General features: G+C 32.1%; 2 protein-coding genes across 4 annotated transcripts; both read right to left on the minus strand.

Moving 5' to 3' along the window:
- Positions 1 to 6,032: 6,032 nt before the first annotated feature.
- On the minus strand, positions 6,033 to 11,005 carry LOC110625142. Of its 3 annotated transcripts, none has more exons than XM_043961143.1 (5): positions 10,741 to 11,005; positions 10,459 to 10,485; positions 10,103 to 10,225; positions 9,665 to 9,905; positions 6,033 to 8,599 (listed from the first exon to the last, which is right to left on the minus strand). In XM_043961143.1, exons 1-5 carry the CDS (start codon positions 10,797 to 10,799, stop codon positions 6,227 to 6,229), a joined length of 2,823 nt encoding a protein of 940 aa, XP_043817078.1. In that variant the 5' UTR covers positions 10,800 to 11,005; the 3' UTR covers positions 6,033 to 6,226. The 3 variants fall into 3 exon arrangements, with proteins under 3 accessions (XP_043817078.1, XP_021626381.1, XP_043817079.1); XM_021770689.2 differs by having other exon boundaries at positions 9,665 to 9,902; positions 10,741 to 11,004; XM_043961144.1 differs by lacking the exon at positions 10,103 to 10,225 and having other exon boundaries at positions 9,665 to 9,902.
- Positions 11,006 to 13,832: 2,827 nt separating this feature from the next.
- Positions 13,833 to 15,724, minus strand: LOC110625369 (zinc finger protein 346). The gene is made up of 5 exons (XM_021770993.1): positions 15,555 to 15,724; positions 15,429 to 15,455; positions 15,186 to 15,305; positions 14,872 to 15,115; positions 13,833 to 14,740 (listed from the first exon to the last, which is right to left on the minus strand). Exons 1-5 carry the CDS (start codon positions 15,590 to 15,592, stop codon positions 13,937 to 13,939), a joined length of 1,233 nt encoding a protein of 410 aa, XP_021626685.1. The 5' UTR covers positions 15,593 to 15,724; the 3' UTR covers positions 13,833 to 13,936.
- Between the last annotated feature and the right edge of the window lie 4,344 nt (positions 15,725 to 20,068).

Below are 20,068 nucleotides of genomic sequence, written 5' to 3' on the forward strand. Positions count from 1 at the left end.
GTGTCATCACTTTGGGGTCAATTCCTGGCATGTCTGAAGGCTTCCATGCGAAGGTCGGCGCGTGACTTCGGATCAGGGCCATGACTTCACCTTTTTGTTCTTTGGTGAGGTTGGCATTAAGACTGAAGACCTTGTTTGCATCTGCTCCTGATAAAGGGAAGGTTTCCAACTCTCCAACTGGCTCTGTCCGGGCTTCTTTTGTTTCATCTCTGACCTCCAGAACTTCCGAGTCGAGTGCTTCTCCAGTTGAGCTCGGCTCTGTTACCGTGGCCAAGTATACCGCCCTTGCTTCTACCTGGCTGCCCCGGACCATTCCCACTCCTTCTTCCGTTGGGAACTTGAGTGCCAAATACCTGATGCTAGTGACAGCTTCAAAGTCAAACAACGCCGGTCTCCCCAAAATCGCATTGTAGCTCAGTGGGAGTTTGACCACCAAAAACACCTCATGATGGGTGCGAGCTCTGGGTGCTTCTCCCAAGGTAAGAGCCAGCTTCACCTTTCCTTCTACAAGTACCAGTGCTCCTCCGATCCCCTTGATTGGTGACTGGTCCCGAACCAGCTGTTCCTCTGGAATTCCCATCTGCTGAAACACTCAGTATGGTAGCAAGTTGACTTTACTCCCATCATCCACTAAGACCTTCTTTACCCGATAATTATGAATGACGGCTTCAATGACAAGCACGTCATCATGGGGCATCTGAATACCCTGAGCATCTTCTGAGGAGAAAGTGATGATCATGGGAGAGTGGTCAACGATTTGCATGACTTCACTATTGCTGGTCTCTCCTTCCCGGTTTCTCTTCTTTCCTCGACGGCTCATCCGTCCTCCCGTTCCTCCAACAATCATGTGGATGGTCCCACTGGACCCATCATTCACTGGTCCAGGTCCTATTCTCCTAGGCGTCTGAGTTGTCGGACCAGACTGAGGCCTCTGTCCCTCTGGTTTCTTCACAAAATTTTTGAGGTGCCCCCTTTTTATTAGCCTCTCAATCTCCGCGATTAACTGAAAACAGTTATTCGTATCGTGCCCATGGCTCCGGTGGTACTGACAATACTTGTCAGGATTTCTTTGATCTGCTTCCGACTTCATGGGTTTGGGCCACTGTAGGAACTCCTTATCCTGGACTGCCATGAGCACTTCGGCTTTGGAAGTGTTGAGGGGGGTTGGTTTCTCGGGAACCCAAGGAGGGAGCACTCTTGGTTCAAGAGCCCAAGGAGGTGGAGGAGGCCTTTGATCCCTTCTCTCCCAGGCCTGTTTGTACGGCTCAGGCCTCTTTCCATGTTTCTTCTCGTGTCTCTCCGGCCTTCTCTCCTCCGGGGCCTTTTCTTTTCCGGCCATCCCTTTAGCAAATCTACTCGTCACCAAGGCGTCATCCTGCCTTATATACTTCTCCGCCCTCTTCATCAACTCAGCCAGTGAGGTCGGAGGTTTCCTGCTTAAAGAACCAAAGAACTCGGCAGAGGTTGTTCCCTTTTGCATGGCCTCCACCGCCCTTCCTTCATCCAGCTCGGGAATCTACAGGGCCTCCGTATTAAAACGGGCGACATACTCTCTGAGTGATTCACCTTCTTTCTGTTTCACTATTTCTAGATAGCTCGTCTTCCTATCTGCTGGTACCCCGGCTATGAACCGGCTGATGAAGCGGGTGGCAAGATCTCCAAAACTTTTGATGCTTCCGGCCTCCAAGCTGTTGAACCACGCCCGCGCTGGTCCCGAGAGCGTTGTTGGGAACACCTTACACATTAAGGCATCTGACAGGGTTTGCAACTCCATGAAGGTCTTATAGTTCATGACATGCTCTCTCGGGTTACCAGCTCCATTGTAGGCCGCCATCGGCGGCATCATAAACTTCTTGGGAACGGTCTCCTGCTGCACTATCTTTGAGAAGGGAGAAGAAGTGGGCAAGGAGGTTTGGCTCTGATCTTTCTTACCTAGCTCAGCTAAGAGCTGCTCTTTCAACCTTTTCAGCTTTTGGTTCATTTTCTCGTCTTCCGGGCTGGATCCTTTGCCCAAGCTGTATTCCTCCTCCTCTGTTTTAGTTCCCGTTTCCCTGGTTGTTCCGGCAGAATAGTTGTCTGCCTCCTCATTTTCTATCAACTCTCTTGCCCTTCTCCCATGGATTCGGGCCTCCGGTTCTTCCTCTTCCCCGGCATCGTGGCTGTTAGTTTGGAGGCGGTCAGAGGTAGGTCGGGGCTCATTGGTTCTGGGTTCCTCCACTACTGGGAGTGTATTTACTGGGGTGCTAAGGCCCCTCTGTTGCATTATCTGCCCCAACCAGTGAGTAGTAGTCTGTAGCTGGAGAGCCATGGTTTGAATGTCCTGGTTAGACAGAATCATGGTGGGAGTATTCCCTGCCAAGCTTGGCGAGGGATTAAGAGGAATAGGCGTTTGGTTATTCAACGTTGTAGGGCTAGAAAAGGAGAACTGCTGCCCATCTTGGGCAGAGCTCAGGTCATTTGGAGTGTTAAGGTTACTTTCTTGGTGGTTTGCCATCGTGGATCTCAGTGGGTTTTGAAAGTGAAAACTCCGGTGATGAAAAGATCTCCTTCGTTTCCCACAGACGGCGCCAATTGATGATATGAGATCCAATAGAATAGGGTTTTACAAGGGTTTTTGTATTGAAGAATAATCTTAAAAAACCTATCCAATAGAATAGGGTTTTACAAGGGTTTTTGTATTGAAGAATAATCTTAAAAAACCTATCCTACCTGGGGAGGAAGCTCCCCTTTTTATCCATTTCGCTTTGCTTACTGATGACGTGTAAAGGCCTCTCCGTGATTGGGACACGCGTCTCTGACATACAGATTCGGGTGTACGAGGGTATCAGCCGCCTGCTCCATGCGTAACGGCCTCTGATTCTCCTCGTGCGTACGTTCGAGCGGATCTGCCAGGCTGTCTGAGTAGGGCTCTGGACACTGGGCTGGGCCGAGAGTTGGGCCGGACGCTGGGCCCAAGAGGAGAGGACCTGCTTCGCGTGGGCTGGACCGACCTGAGTGAAGAAGCTTGATCGAGCCCGGCCTTGAAGGATGAATGAGTTGAGCCTTTGGCTATGGTCAAGGCCCAGGACCGGGGTAAAGAAATCCAGTGGTCATCAAGTTTAACTTTTCTTTTTATTTCAACTTTAATTTTCTGTAATCCGTTTTATATAGCCTTATCGGTCTTATATAAATGCAATCTACTTAGCATTAGTTTAAGAAAATATTAAAATTTTAATTAAGGCAGTGTGGCTTAAATTTTCACTTCAACCCCACATAAGACAGGATAGATGATTCTCTAAATTTCTGGCTGAGATGACTTTGACAAAAGCTTGCCTCTTCCATAACCAATTTGCCTCATCCATATCCATCACTTTATATTTCTCATATAGGTGATCCATAAATGGAGTATATTCTCTTTTCTTTGTGAATAAAGATAAGGCTCCCATGGATAGTATATATTTAGAGCATACTTGATAGAAAGTTTAATTTCTCAAGGTCAGATTTCGCAAGAAAATACGTATAATACATATAAGACATAAATTTTATAATTTAAATTTAAATTATTGAGTTCGATTTTGGGTTAAGCATAATTTTTCCAGATACCCACTCGTAAAGAAAGACCAAAAATAATTGCAAGCTGACCTTTACATATGTTAAGCAACGAAAGAGAATTTATTCCATAGTATGGGCAGCTAGGACCAATTTTTCCACTTATGAAAAAATTTCAAAGGCCATGGATGAGGCAAATTGGGTATGGGGAATCCATAACTAATGTCAAACTCTAGTATTTCTTGGGCTATAAATAGAGATCTGAAAACACAGTAATGGGCATCTCACTTGAGAATCCAATCAAGAAGAAGAGATCTCTAACATGAAGATAAGAGTCTTGTTTGATAGCCAAGGATGACTTGCCTGATTTCCTAGCATTTTGGGTTGTGGCTTGCAACAATCTTTATACAAATGTAACCCTTCATACAGGTTCTCAGGCAGTCTCCTTGGCTAATTTGACAAGCTCTTGTTTGTCATGCTAGACTTTCTCTTCTATATATATCTTTCCAAACAAGCCCTTCATTGATTCTATGATCTTGGTAGATGTGAATGTTTTTTTATTCTTGTTGGAGTTTGATGGTGTGCATAGTGGGAAGAGAAGCCTTACATGAAGGTAAGAGTCTTGTTTGGTAGCCAAGGATGACTTGCCCGCTACACTGAGAAGGCTTTGATCTTGTTTGCTGTTAGAACTTTTTTTTGGCTTTGGGCAATCATCCTTGGTTATGCTAACATAATCTTCTCTTTCATGCTAGGATGATCTCTTCCTCATCAATAAAATTTTCTATATATACCAATTTTTAGAGGAAATTTTTTTTAATGAACAGGAATAATCCCATTATATGAATGTCACTTTCCAAAAGATAATATTAATAAAAAAATAAATACAAAAATAAATATAAAAATTAATTTAAATACAAACCGTGCGAAAATACATACTCTCCTATTTAGATTTAGATATTATTTCATGTTGTATGTTCATATATTCTGTAGAAAGCATTGTGTTCAGTAGTCAGTGGGAGAGCACGCACAAATCTGGAGACTAGAATCTCATCATATTTATATTGGATGTTAAAAGTTTAAAATAGAATAAATTATATTTTGATTTATGAATTTTAATATAATTAACGGATCGATTTTTGTATTTATAAAATTAAACATTTAAATTTATTTATTTTTATTCTGTTAAATGCACGGATCGATTTTTCTTCTAATAATACCCTTATGCGCTTTGAGAAAACTATAAATTTTAAATTTAGAAACCGATATGTTTTAATACATAAAAATTGAAGAATTTTAGGTATTTTTAATTATTTGAATTCTTGATATAAAATTCAAGTAATTATAAATATTTAAATCCTTCAATTCTTATGTATTAAGACAGATCAATCCTGAATTCAAAATCTATATTTTTCTCAAAGTTTCACCATTTTAAATTTCCTTAGTATCAAAAATTTAAGTAATTATAAATATTTAAATTCTTCAATTCTTATATATTAAAACAGATCAGTTCCTGAATTCAAAATCTATCGTTTTCTCAAAATTTCACTATTTTAAATTTTCTTGATATCAAATTAAACTAAATATATAATATTAACTCCTGCCTTTTAATACACAAACACAAAATAATTTAAAATGTTTTGGCTGGCTACCATTTCTCAAATTTTTTGGACATAAAATTTAAGTAATTATAAACACTTAAATTTTTCAATTTTTATTTATTAAAACAGATAAGTTTCTCAATTCAAAATTTTTTCAAAGTGTATAAAATAGATATTTGGGAGAGAGTAGTTTTCTCAAGTGTATAAGGGTAAATGTTTGAGAGAAATGAATGGAAGAATTATACATTTGAACGGAATAAAAATAAAAAAATTTAAATGACGGAATAAAAATAAAAAAATTTAAATATTTAATTTTAAAAATATAGAGACTAATATATTAATTACACTAAAATTTAGAGATTAAAATATAATTTACCTTTTACTATGGATTGAGTTTAGAATAATTTCTTGGACAAAGAGTAAAATAACTTGTCTGTAAAAAATATTTCTTGTGAAGAAAATTTTGAGAAAAATTATCATTTAGATGTTGAAAAATAATGGATATCAATAAATTTATTTAATCAAAACTTTAATTATGTCAATAAAATTTTTAAAATTAAAAAAAAAAATCATCTTTTATTTTTTGAAAAATGATTTAAATTTTATCTGGATCATTGTCTGATGATCAATTGTTCTAAATGCCCTAAACAAAAAAAAAATGTAAAATAAAAATATTTTCTATAAAATAAACAGAATTAAATTATAAAAAAATATAAAAATATTTTTCATGAAAAAATCAATCATGTATGTTACAAGGGAAAAGTCGCTAGGCAAGAGGCAAGTGCTCATTTGAGTTTCTGTCCTTCCTACTCCTTTGTATCTATTAGCTTGGGACTGATCTCAAAATTGTCACAAGAGACTTTCAATTCATCATCTTATCACCACAAAAAAAAAAAAAAAAAAAAAAGGATAACTCTTAACATTACCTTATTATCACCAATATGAAACAACTGACAACATTTGTCTGAAGCATATCTACATACTATGTACCCAAGACTACAATTCAGGATCCTTGGTAAAATATCAAAGTAATCCAATAAAATTTTAGCCAGCTTTTCTGAGTTGGTGAGAATCAACTCAGGCATGCCTTGTCCACCACCTCAAACACTATTAAGTTTTTTGATTCTAGCCAAGTGCTTCTTCCCATTAAGATGAGTGTCCATGTTTCCCTCATTTATGCCGCATTTATTACAGATGGTACACCACCAAATAGAATTTCTAATCTCAACAATGTTTTTCAGGTTCTCTTGCTTACCTTGCTCCTCAGTTTCGCAGCTCGTGTTTTTGTCGTCTGATGGATGCTTCTCTGGCTGCTCTACCGGTGCATTAGATTTGTTCTCAACTGAAGCAGGGGAAACAACGTTTGTCGACTTCTGTTTCTGATCTGTGAGCTTCTGACAAGCACGCCTATGTCGCTTTCCTTCAAAGTGTGAAATACGAGCTGTCTCACTGCAAGCTGTTATGTCACATAAAGCACATGTCCATAGCTTCTGGAAGTTTGTTGGTTGTGGGTTTTCAGGAATATCTCCATCTACTTTTGCAGCTCCCATTTCTTCGTTCTCCAGAGGTGCACGTGTTCCCATTGAAGCAGGGGAAACAATGTTATTCATCATCTGTTTCATGTTTGGCATCTTCTCATCACAAACATTGTGTTGATGTCCTTGAAGATGTGAAGCAAGGTCTCCCTCACTTGCTGCTATTACCTGACATATAGAACAAGTCCATGGCTTTAGGACAATCTGGGAACATGGTTTGTTAGAAACATCTCCGTCCTCTATTTTTGCAGTTATCAATTCTTTTTTCTCCAAAGGTGCACATGGTTCCAGGAAAGCAGTAGCAATCTTGCTTTTTGACATCTCATCCTTAGCTTTCAGCTTCTCATAAGCATCTGCATGCTGCTGTCCCTGAAGATGTGAAACAAGGTCTGCCTCGCTTGTAGTTGTTACCAGACATATAGCACAAGTCCACTCATTTTGAGCTTTCTTCAAACATGATTTGTCAGGAATATCTTGAGAAACCGCTGTTGCATTTGCCATTTCGCTTCTTTCCGTAGGTACATTTGTTTCCACTGAAGAAGTGCAAACCTTGCTCATTGATGTCTGGTCTTTTGCTTTCAGCCTCTCACAACCATCCTCATGTTGCCTTCCTTGAATATGTAAACTATGGTCCGTCGCGGTTGTGGTCAACTCCTTTAGGATATTCTTCGAAGGTGGTTCATCAGGAAGAATGCTACCAGCTACTGTCATAGTTGCCATTTCTTTAAATTCACCTGTTTCCATTGAAGTAGGGGAATTCTTGCCTTCCAACATCTGGTTTTTGGCTTTTAGCTTCTCAGAAGCAGCCTCATGTCGCCCTTCCTGAAGATGGGAAATGAAGATCGTCTCACTTGTGGTTGTTACTTGACATATAGGACAATTCCACTCCTTCTGGACCTTCTTAGAAGGTGGATCATCTGGAAGATCTCCACCTGCTACTGTTGCAGCCGCCATTCCTTTAGGTGCACCAGTTTCCATTGAAGCAGGTGAATTCTCACTTTGCAACATGTTCTTTGCCTTCAGCTTCTTCAAAGCAGCCTCATGACGCCTTCCTTGAAGATGTGAGATAAAGACTGTTTCGTTGACAGTTGTTACCTGACATAGAGGACAAGTCCACTCCTTAGAGTTCACAGAAGTTTGTTTGTCAAGACAATCTACATCTGATATTGTTGCAGCTGCCATTTCTTTAGGTGCACTGATATCTAAAGAAGAAAGGGAATTCCCGCTTTCCAATTGTTGGTTTTTGGACTTCAACTTCTCAGAAGCATCTTCATGTTGACTTCCTTGAAGATGGGAAATAAAGATCGTCTCACTAGGGGTTGTTATCTGACATATAGGACAGGTCCACTCATGGATGCTCTTAGAAGGTGATTTGTCAGGAAGGTCTCCGCCTCCTGCAGTTGCCATTTTCTCAGGTGCTTCTGTCTCCACTGAAGCAGCGGAAGTGTTGCTTTGCGAAATCTGGTTCTTGTATTTCAGCTTCTTGGAAGCGGCATCATGTCGCATTCCTTGAAGATGGGAAATAAAGACTGTCTGGCTGGAGGTTTTTACTTGACATATGGGACAGTTCCACTCCTCAACATTTTCAGAAGGTAGTTTGATGGGAAGGTCTCTGTCAGCTACCACTGCGGCTGCCATTTCTTTTGGTGCACTTCTTTCCACTGAAGCAGGGGAATTCTTGTTTTGCAGCATCTGATTGGCTTTGAGCTTCTCAGAAGCAGCTGCATGTCTCCTTCCTTGAAGATGGGAAATAAAGACTGCTTCACTTGTGGTCGTTACCTGACATATGGGACATGTCCACTCCTTCTGGATCTTCGTAGAAGGTGGTACATCAAGAAGACCTTTATCTGATACAGATTCAGCCGTCATTTCCTTAATTTCTGGATAAGCAAATGTTTTCTTTTCTGTTGCAAGAAGATCGGGTTTTATTGGCCTAACCTGCAAATGTGATAAAAAGAGGTAAGGATATGATGAAGCACAAAGAAAAGGTAAAACTTTACAATTATTCAAGAAAAAAGAAAGGGTGGAGTGGGGGGAGGAGTTTACTTTGATAATACAAGGAAAGATTAGATTATATGTAACCAAATGAATGATAGTTAAATCTAAGGTCAAACACACAGCCATCTCTTTATGCACTGTTCCATCTGCAAATTAACCTATGAAGACTTGGCAAAATAATGAATTCATCGTAGGAAATCACAAGTACCTAATTTATTTCATTCCACTATTTTTAATAACATAAGCAAATTATGAATTGAAGTATCAATAATGGCTTCATAGCTCATTTGCTCCGCAAACCGAGATTCATATTGTATTATTTTTCACACAAGTTCCTCTTGTTCCTTCTCACGTATATTGAATATCTTATACTCAGAGACTGAATCCAGTAGCATTATTAGATCAAAAAGGAAAATTGTTGGCGCCAAAAGATAGTTAGGCAGTCTGTTAGCTGTTAGCTTAGCTAAACTGATTGTATACGTGTCTTGTATTCTGATAAGCTTAGCGCCTCTTGTATATATATCTATCATGAGCTAATGAGAAAATTAGAATCCTGTTTACCAAACTCACAATTCTCACATGGTATCAATCTTCTTGAGAAGTGTTGAAACAGCTCAATAAACTTCCAGGCAGATATAAAATACAGTTAAAATTAACTTCTGGGTTGAGGTTGTTTCTTTTCTCCATCATTTACACAGCACTAATGTCTTTCTTCATAATTTTAGTTTCTTCAAACTTTGGCTGTATTTAGTAGAAGGTTGGAGGAAGGGGTGTAGAGAGGGACCATGTCATTAGATTACTAATGAATGAAGCTCAACTTTCGACAGCAATATACATTAGAATTACTCTTCTGACACAATATGAGAAATCAATTCATGAATTTTTCATAAACAATTAATCAAGAAAAAGGTAAAAAGAATAAGGAACCGCCAATTATATGCATTGATGAAATATCTACTAGAACAAACTTTCCACACAACTCTGTTTTCCACCACAGGAACATACCTTCAAAGCAATGAGATTCTCCGGTCCATTTCCTTTTATATCTCTCTCCATCGCAACCAGAACATTATATTTCTCATAATAGAACTCCTTCAGCTTGTTGAACATATTGATGACAGTTTGCTGGTCAATAGAGAGACATGGATGAATGATGTGTCTATACACATAAAGAGAACCATCAAAGTGAGATGTAACCAAGCAGCCAACAAGTATTAGCTTAATGCAAGGCCAGAAGAGAGACCTGCCACAGGTAGATAAAACATTAGGTTTAAAAAACCTATTCCCTCTTGTGAGATAGCACACTATATATATTACAAGACAGGAGATCTAACATAGACAGTAAGCTATCCATATAAAAATGTGCAAAAAAGCTGATTATTATTGACTTGAGTAATAAACTAAGAACTAAATAAACTGTATGATGAAGAATAGCAACATTACCATTCTAGTATCATCAAAAAAGCATTTTCAAACAGCAAAATCAAAGAGAAGCAGATCCAGTATGTGATCAGCTTCTGGGTATCCCAGATGGAATCAGTCTCAATTGCTTGAATGGAAGCACACCTGTTAACATGCAAGTATGACAATTAAAATTCATAATTGCATACAAGGTTGCTCGTTAAATAACAACCAATTGCTGGATTATGATCCAAATTTCTAAAGAGATCAAAAGCAGTTTATATTACATGAAAGAAACATCATTGGATTGAATGCAGCATAATGAAAACAGAACAAAGAAGATAACATTAATTTTCCAAAATTCCAATATCATGCAATACACACAGAGAGAGACTTACAAGGGATAACCCATAGCGAAGAGAGGCCTGCAAGAGAACAAAACCAATTAGCAAAGAGTAAGCAAGACGCATAAAAATCAAAGGAGAAAAATTGCTAATGGAACAAAAAATGGAGGAAAAATTAGTAAAGTCAACTGATTATCTGCTAATAATCATAAAATACGTAAATTGAGACTTCCATCCCTGAGAAGGAAAGAAAGGAGATCTAAAAAAGAGGAATGCAAGTTATGGAATCGTATAAAAGATGATTTCACATAGTTGAGAGATGGATTATCTGCATACCATGCAAGAACATCAAAGCAATCCCCTGCAAACTTGAAGAGGATACCCATTAATCCCATCTTGGAAAGAATTGAATCTCTTAAAGAATGGATATCTTGGCATTAATCTCGATCAACAGGACGAAGCAACCAAGTGAGATGATAATCTTGTTTGAGGTGAAGTGAAAAAGCGAAAGCAGTCTCCTTTGGCAAAGTGGGAAATAATTGATCCTTGAAACAGTTCACTTACGTGACTTTTGCAATAAGATATACTTGCTGGTCTGAGGAATACGAAGAGAACAGTGATTCAGTATTGAAAGATTTGGAGCGAGAAAGTTTAATTATTATAGATTAAGGAAACTGAAGAGTTTTTTTTTTTTTTTTTTAAAGGAAGGAAATTGAGAGTTTTATTATTTAGGAAGTTTACCATTATAGCATTCTAGGTAATTTACACTTTAATTTTTAAATTTTAATATAATTAATAAATTAATTTTTATATTTTTTAAATAATACACTTAAATTTTTTATAATTAATTTATTTAAATTATAATTTTTTATTTATTTTTATATTAAAAATATGAAAATATTTTTATTATTCTTATTAAATAAATAAATTATATTTAAATATTTAAATTTAAATATAATTAATGAATCAATTTCTATATTTTTAAAAATTATATATTTAAATATGTCTAAAATTACTATTGTATATTATAATTTAAATATTTTAACAGTTTATTTGTTATTTAAAAAAAATACTTAAAGTCTTTATTAAATTTTTAATACTTTTTATTTTTTTATTTTTATTTATTAAAATATTTTAATACTAATAATTTTAAAATTTATAAAAAATACTTATAATTTCAAATATTTTTAAGTAGTATCAAGTAATTTTAAATATATTATAAATTTTTATAATTATACTTTCAAAAAGAAGTTTAATTATTTATTAGTTTTAAACTAATATCTATAATGAATGAAAAAAATTATAATTTTATACGGATTAAATATAGAAGAATTTAATAATATAATTTTAAAAATACAATAACTGATTTTTCAATTACACTAAAATTTAAGAATCAAAATATAGTTTACACAATATAAAATTCTCATCTATATTGAAATTAAGAGTGAACATTTGGTCGGTTCGGTTTAAAATCAAACTGAACCGAACTAAATAAACTGAAAACCAAAATTTTATTATTTATAAAAATCGAACTAAAACAATTTTGATCAGAAATTGAATCGAACTGAATTGGTCTGATTCAGTTTGATTCTATTTGGTTTCATCAGTTTTAATTTTTAATAAATTTTTTATTTTTTACAAATAATATATTATTATCACTAAATCGGTTCGGTTTAATTTTTTCAATTTTTTTCTGATCAAAATCGAACCAAACAAAATAACCGAAATTTTTAAAATTAAAAACCGAATCAAACCGAAATAAATAAAAAACTAAACCAAATTTTCAAATTAATTCGATTCAATCGATTTTTTCAATTTGAACCAAATTCTACTCACCCCTAATTAAAACGAATTTAAGAATTTATGAATATATTTTAGGTATTTGAAATATTTATTAATTTTATCATTCACCGGTTGACTAATATAATTATAAATTTAAAATTATTCGATTTGGACAGATTAATTATTTGAAAATTTAAATATTCAATTTTAGAAATATAGAAATTAATCCGTTAATCAGGTTAAAATTTAGAGATTAAAGTATAATTTATTTTATTTTTTAATTATTTTATAATTTATTTAAATTTGATGCTGATTTAACATTTAATATGAATATAATAAAGTTAGGTCTCTAAAGTAAGTTCACCTAAAAATAGCATGTTGCGCTTTTTTTTGTCATTTTATTCATGTTTCATTATTACCGGATTAATAAACAACCTTTTTTGAAAGTTACTGTGTAACTTTTAATTTCTATATAATAATAATAATAATAATTTGATTCAAAAATAATAATAATAATAATAATAAAGAATATGTATATCTTTATATTGATAATCCTTCATGTGTATTTATTAAATAAATTTATTGATTCTGTAACTGTGCTGAAATTTTTATCAGTAATTATTAATTAGTTAAATTTTTTATAAAAATTTAAAATTGTATATATTAATCGGTTGAAAACTACTAAAATAATTTAAATTAATTATTTTAAATATTTAAAAATTATTTTAAATTAGTTTGGATCTAACTATTATAATTAATGTTAAAGTCATTCAAAATACTAACAAAATACAGTAATCAAAGAATGACGGATTAATTTGAATTCAACTGTTACAGTTAATTTTTAATTTTTTTAACATAAAATTTATATAAATATAGTTTTATAAAAGAGTTAATGATAAAAAATTTAAAATTTTCTGATTTTAATAAATATATTTAAATTTTTTAATAAACTAATTTATTTTTATTTTATCGTTATTAATGTTATTAATTTTAGACTATATTTATTAAAATATTAAAATATATGTAAAAAATATAAAATTTAAGTTATTCATTAATAAAAATAAATAAATAAAATAACAAAGAGAATATTTAATGTGTTGTTATTAGATATGTTACATTTAGAAAATATATAATAATAACAATAAGAATATCTATTTTAAATATATTATTTAAAGTTATTATATAAAATAATTTAAATATTTGTGAAAAACCATATTTATAACTTAAACTTTAGTTCTTAATTAATAAAGTAAAAAACTTTAAAATTTTATGATTTTAAACAATGGAATAAAATGAATTTAAAAAATAAATAAATAAAATTATAATAGGGACTTGAAATTTTATTTAAATAATAAAATAATCTTTTAAAATAAATATTGTTACGTATTAAATTTCATAACGTTTTATTTTGTCAATTACATTATTTTACCCTTCTCAATAATTAAATAATTATGAAATTTAGATTTAAATTAAATAAAACAGTATTTTGAAATAAATATTTTTTACTTTTATTTTCATAAAAAAATAAGACATAATATTTATTATTATTATTATTTCACAAAAATATTGAAGTTCAATAAAGTATAAAATTATAATTATAAAAAATAGATAAAAATAAAAATAAAAATTAAACTTTTACCATTAGACTGGGATAACTCATGTAACTTGAAATTTTCATAAAGTATGGTTAATCAAGACTAAGATCAATCTCTGTCTGAACAAATCATGGATACTCTAGTAATGTCATGAATCAAATCTCCAACCTGCTACCAACGTTGTTAAGCTGAATCCTAGTCAAATGCATGTTCCCACTAAGGTGAGCTTCCATGTTTCCTTCACTGCTGCAGCTTATATTACAGATGCTACACCACACAGACTTTGTAGTCTGCTTGTAGGCTTTATAGTTCTCGCAAGCATCTTCGTGTCGTCTACTTCGAAGATGAGAAATAAGGTTCATCACATTGCGGATTTTTGCTTGACATATGCCACAAGTCCACGGCCTGTCATGAAGATTTAGACCTGTTTCTGCTGAAGGAGGAGAATTATTGATTTTTGATATTTGGACTTTGGCTTCCAGTTTCTCTAAAGAATCCTTATGTCGCCTCCCTCGAAAATGCGACACAAGGTCTGTTTTAGTTGTGGTAGTTACTTGACATAGAACACAAGTCCATGGTTCATGGGTGCTCTTAGAATGTGGTTTCTTAGCAAGATTGTCTCTACATTTTTCCATTTCTATGACATCTGGAAGTCTTCCAAACTCATCTGAATCCTTGGAAATGTCGATTTTCTTTTGTCGGACGTGTGCTTTGAGATTCTCGCGAGCATCCTTATGACGCCTTCCATGAAGATGGGAAATAAGGTTTGCCTCACATGTGGTCGTTACCTGACATATAGAACAAGTCCACTCCATTTGGATGTTATTATATGGTAGCACATTGGGAAGATCTTTAGCTGTAGGTATCCCTTCTTTGAAATCCTGAGGATCACTTGTTCTGATTATTGCTAGAACCGGGTCAGGTTCTGCTAGAGCAACTTTAGACTCTTCAAACTCTGGCTGATAAAGGCATGGGGCAATGGGAGAGGGAAGAAAAGAATGATCAGCATTTTATATTTCTGGAACGCATATTTGATTCAAATCAGAGGCAAATTCCGCAATGACACGAACAGGATCCAGGGATGACATACCTTGAAATCAATAAGATTGTCCAAAGCTTCAGTTTCAGTTTCCTTTGCATCTCTCTTCACCTCTATTACAAGCATGTCTTGCTTGAAGAACCACTTCAGCTTGATTAATCGGTTCATCACACTGTGTAGGTCCATAGAAAAGCACGGATGAACAATGTGTTTATAGACATAGAAAGAACCATCGAAGTGAGGTGTGACCAAGCAGCCAACGATGGCAAGCTTAATGTAAGTCCACCATGGTAGCCTGGAATAGAGAGAAGAAATTATAATACCTCTTGCTAAATTATCCAGCATCAAAAGAAAAGCAAAATTACCATAGAAGTAGCTTGAGAAATGCATGTTCAAAGAGCAAAATCAAAGAAAAGCAGACCCAGTAAGTGATCAGCTTCTGGGTGTCTGTGGAATCAGTCTCGATAGCTTGAATAGAAGCACATCTGTTAACATGCATGCATGGTAAGCATCATCAATGCAAATATATTTAACTGCATAACTACTTTGTAAAGAAATCAAATGATATTTATTCTAAGCAACTGAAACTCCATGAGAGAAAGAGTTACAAAGGGTAGCCCAAAGCGATGAGAGGCCTGCAAGTAAAGAGAAACGATGAAAGTTAAGATTGCAGGTCACTAATAAAGCAAAGAAAAAACTTGCATTTCTCAGAAGAAACATAAGAGATTACGTACCATGCAAGACTAGAAAAACATTCCACTGCAAATCCCATCTTGGAAGGAATTATTTCAATTTGTTTGAGAGGATTTGTTTTGTCTACAGAACAAGGAAACAAGAATACCTTTTGCAGTAATGAAAGCTCAAGAAATTAGTGGGAAACTGGAAAAAGTTTCTCATAGGGAAATGAAACAGTCTCTGCTTGACTCTTGAGATGGCTAATGACTTGTGATTAGACTGATATCCTGGTGGGCATAGACAGAATTTAATATTTTTATTTTATTAAAATTTAAGTTAATATATTTTTTTGATTTGTGTGCAAAAACATAGGAGTATTTTTAGTTTATATAATTACTTTATATTTCTTCTGCTATTCTTTTTTTTTTCCTTAATTTACTTATTATAAAAAAAAATTTACATAATTTATTTTTTTTCTTAATTTATTTATCCTTTTTGTCCTCATAAATTTATATTGTATAATTATAAATAAAAAAGAACCTTTTAAACGTTGTGTTACGTCAGACTTTTGCCTTCAACAAAAACTCATGATTTCTTAAATTAAAACATTAATTATGAGTTAGGTCACAAATTTTTCGTTTTTGATTTATGATTATACAATAAAAATTTATGAGGAAAAAGGGATAAATAAATTAGGTGAGAAAAAGGGATATCATAAATTAGGGAAAAAAGAATATAATAAATAAATTTAAAAAAAGAAAAATTAATTATAAATTAAAAAATAATTTATTATAAGAAAATTTAACAAATTTTAAATTATGCACTCACAGATTTAGTTTGATATAGTTTGATAGTAAGTATATTTGAATAAATTTAAAAAAATTTACATATTTTTAAAATTATTCGTTACAAACGTGTAACGCTCATATGCTAGTTTGAAAAATCGTTACGCGGTGGTGGAATACGGCAATTTCAAATTATATAATAGCTACTTGGTTAATCATTTTGAGTAAAGTGAAAAGTGAGTTTATTTGAATCAATTTGAGTTCGACTGTTTCAATTGGTATTAGAGCGACCCTAAATCAGATAAATTGAACAGAGCTAGTGGCCCTGCGAGAAAAGGGTTATCCATATGAGATGAGATGGAGCCGCCAAAAATACTAGCGAACCACAATACCTAAAAATCTATATCTCGTTAGTAATTATATCCGATTCAGTTAAAATAAAAATGTCACAAATTTAATAAACAAGAGTGTAACGGTCACATACTAACTTGAAAAATCATCCATATTTACAAAATGCTGCAATTTTAAATTATATATAATATATAAATAAAAAGTGAATCTAAAAAATTATTTAAATCAGTTTATATCATCCCGTTTCAAACACACTCAAACAACTTTTAAATATTATTGACCCTACATTTAATGCAATTATGATCACGTCTTATCCTTTTTTTATCGTTAAAAGTCAATAATAGGTTTGCAAGTTAAAAAAAATAAAAATATATTTCTCTTTTTTTTATATTTTATAATATTTATTTATGTAATATTTTAATTAAAGTTATTAATACTAGTTTATTTAAAATATTAAAAATCTTAATTAAAATATTTCGTAAATAAATAAAATATTGAAAGTTTTAATAATTTTATAAAATAATAATAAATTAGTATAAAAGTTATAGCATTTTATTTTAATAATAAAATAATAATTAATTTTATCATCAATATAGTATAAAGTTTTATGAATTTAATTATAAAAATAAGAGAAAAAATAAAAAGAATTTGTGGCTCATAAATTTTTTTTATTAAAATAAATTAAAATTAAGAGATATTTTAATAATAAAATAAAATTGAGCAACAAATATAAAACTACTCTCAAAATAGAGTGACAAACAATATAGATGCAGTTTATCCTTATCCGTTTGTTCATTCGAAAATCCATAATTGTAAGAATTTAATTGATGAATCTTTTGAAGTTGATATTGCAGAATAATAATTTTAAAAAAAGTCAAGTTCTAAAACTCAAAAATAAAATTAATAATTATATGATAAGAGTCTGATCAACAATATTCAAATCAATGAAAAAAAATCTAAATATTTTTAGATTTTAACTGTTTAGTAAAGTGTATTTTTGATTGATTAGTCAATTATATTATTGTTAGATTTTTAAAAAAAATATTATAATTAATTTTATTTTTTAATATAAAAATTAATAATTATAAAAATAAAATTACCTAATTTTGATACGATATAAATTTTAAAAAATAATTTAAAAAATTATTTCAAATAGGGATTCGATGTTCATATTCTGATTTTGAAAAAAATTGTATGAAGTATAGGGTATTAAGTTTAACGTTGATACAGCTTTTCATCCTCAAATGGATGAGCAATATGAAAGGATAGTTTAAATACTGACAGATATGTTTAGAAGTTGTATTACTCAATTTGAAGGGAGTTGGGAGAGATACCTATCATTGATTGAATTTGCATACAATAATAGTTATAAGACAAAATTAAAATGGTACCTTATGAAGTATTATATTGAAGGAAATATAGAACTCTATTGTACCGGACAGAACTCAGTGAAACTAAATTGATACATCCAGATTTAGTGAGAGAAATAGAAGAGAAAGTTAGAACTATCAAGAAAATGTTGAAAGCAGCTTCAAATAGATAGAAGTCTTATGCAGATTTGAAGAGAAAATATATAGCATATGAAGTTGGAGATAAAGTGTTTCTTAAAGTCTCTCCATGAAAAAAGATGCTTAGATTTAGCAAAAAAGGGAAGTTAAGTCTTAGATTTATAAGTCCATATGAGATAATTGAACGTGTGAGTCCGGTAGCATACAGGTTTGCATTACCCCAAGAATTAGACAAGTTACATAATGTTTTCCATATATCCATGCTGAGAAGATACAGATTTGATCCTTCTCATATAATTTCTTTTGAGATAATTGATATTCAACCTAATTTCACTTATAAAAAGGAACCAACAAAGATTTTAGCATGAGAAATAAAGGAACGAGAAATAAGAAAATTTCATTAGTAAAGATTTTTTGGAGGAACTACAAAACAAAGGAAGCTACATAGAAAAGTGAGGAATTAATGAGGCTACAATATCTCCAACTATTTGTGATAGGTAAATTTCGAGGACAAAATTTTTTTAAAAAAAGGTTAGAGAATTATCACATTCCAAAACTTAAGGATAGAAACAGAGAAACTACTAGAATTAAATTGTATCATTCTAAAGTTAGGGTAATTAGTTTTAAGGGAGATGCTAGCTTAATCTTGTGCTAATTAGAGGAGATATTAACTTATCCATAGCTGCTTGACATATAATTTCCCTATAGTTAGAGTACTAAAAGTTGTGTTTAGAGGTCCAGCTTTCATTTTATATGAAGTTATACATGTAAAGAAAGAGTTAAAATAATAATGACCAGTAATAATATTTTAATATCTTTAACTATAATAATTATATCATATAACACTCAACTATGAAAAACAGACATATTTTAAAATAAAACAAATAATATAATAAGTCGAAATCAAGTCACTTTCGGGAGATACTTAATCGTTTTCCGACATGTTAGCTTGAGATTCTTATTAAAATCGATGCACTTACCTAAATAAAATAAATTTCTAAATGTTAAAAGTGTAGATTTATTAGGTCAATCTATAAATAACATGAAAAAAAATTTAATAGGTTAAAGTGTGAATATAAAAAGTTTAAAAATAAATTTCAAGTTTGGTTCTCCATTTTTTTCATCTCTTCACCTAAACCATCCATGTGTCACTTAGCTATACATGAAAAAAATGACTAATCATAAAAGAAAAAAATTAGTCTTGAATTTTCTTCATGATAGTTGAACCTACACTAAAAAGAAAAGACAAAATTAGTTTTATTCTTTTCTATCATTTTCACCTTATTTCTCCGTGAAGACAAGATCTCCATTTAAGCAAATTCTTTTCTAAATGAAATAACTAATAAAGAACCATAGAAAATGAGGAAAGGAGTAGTTTTGGTGTTTAAGTGAACAAATTTAAAAGGAGGAAGGTACATCAAAGGGTAAAGGAAAGGAAAAAGAATAACTAAGATATACCTAAAATTTTTAAATAAAATTATGCAAAAGGTTTGGTATTTGCATGATTTTCTATTTTACTTTGATTTTTTTCATGAATATGTAAAATTAGGGTTTAGTTTTAATTGCTGAAAATTTTACTTTGATTGTGTGGATGTGTAATATGAATGTTGAAATTGTGTTTGGAAGACAAAATAAATAAATTCAACATGAAAACTAAAAATGCAAATCTGACATAAAAGATTTTAATAGGACAACCTGTGTTAGAAGTTTGATAACTTATTGTATAATTGTTGAAATTAAACCAAACATATACCAAAAGAAAACTGAGACAAATAGCTAAAACTTTCATGAAGTGACCCAAATTTATAAATATTCGATTCATTGAGTTTTTTTATATAAATTTAGGAGTTGCCTATATATTTATTTATTTAATTAAAATTATTTAATTTTAAATTAATTATAAATAAATTAAAATATTCATAAATAATT

The sequence above is a fragment of the Manihot esculenta genome, chromosome 10 (genome assembly GCF_001659605.2).
Source record: "Manihot esculenta cultivar AM560-2 chromosome 10, M.esculenta_v8, whole genome shotgun sequence".
NCBI lineage: Eukaryota > Viridiplantae > Streptophyta > Magnoliopsida > Malpighiales > Euphorbiaceae > Manihot > Manihot esculenta.

What these genes read in the sequence shown, in the direction of transcription:
- LOC110625142 (XM_043961143.1), bottom strand. Translation starts at nt 10,799, where the DNA reads ATGGGATTAATGGGTATCCTCTTCAAGTTTGCAGGGGATTGCTTTGAT. An exon ending in TGCTTTGATGTTCTTGCATG is followed by an intron (nt 10,486 to 10,740) that starts GTATGCAGATAA and finishes GTTCTCTTGCAG; the next exon opens with GCCTCTCTTCGCTATGGGTT. An exon ending in TTCGCTATGGGTTATCCCTT is followed by an intron (nt 10,226 to 10,458) that starts GTAAGTCTCTCT and finishes GCATGTTAACAG; the next exon opens with GTGTGCTTCCATTCAAGCAA.
- LOC110625369 (XM_021770993.1), bottom strand. Translation starts at nt 15,592, where the DNA reads ATGGGATTTGCAGTGGAATGTTTTTCTAGTCTTGCATG. An exon ending in TTTCTCAAGCTACTTCTATG is followed by an intron (nt 15,116 to 15,185) that starts GTAATTTTGCTT and finishes TCTCTATTCCAG; the next exon opens with GCTACCATGGTGGACTTACA. An exon ending in ACAATCTTATTGATTTCAAG is followed by an intron (nt 14,741 to 14,871) that starts GTATGTCATCCC and finishes TGCCTTTATCAG; the next exon opens with CCAGAGTTTGAAGAGTCTAA.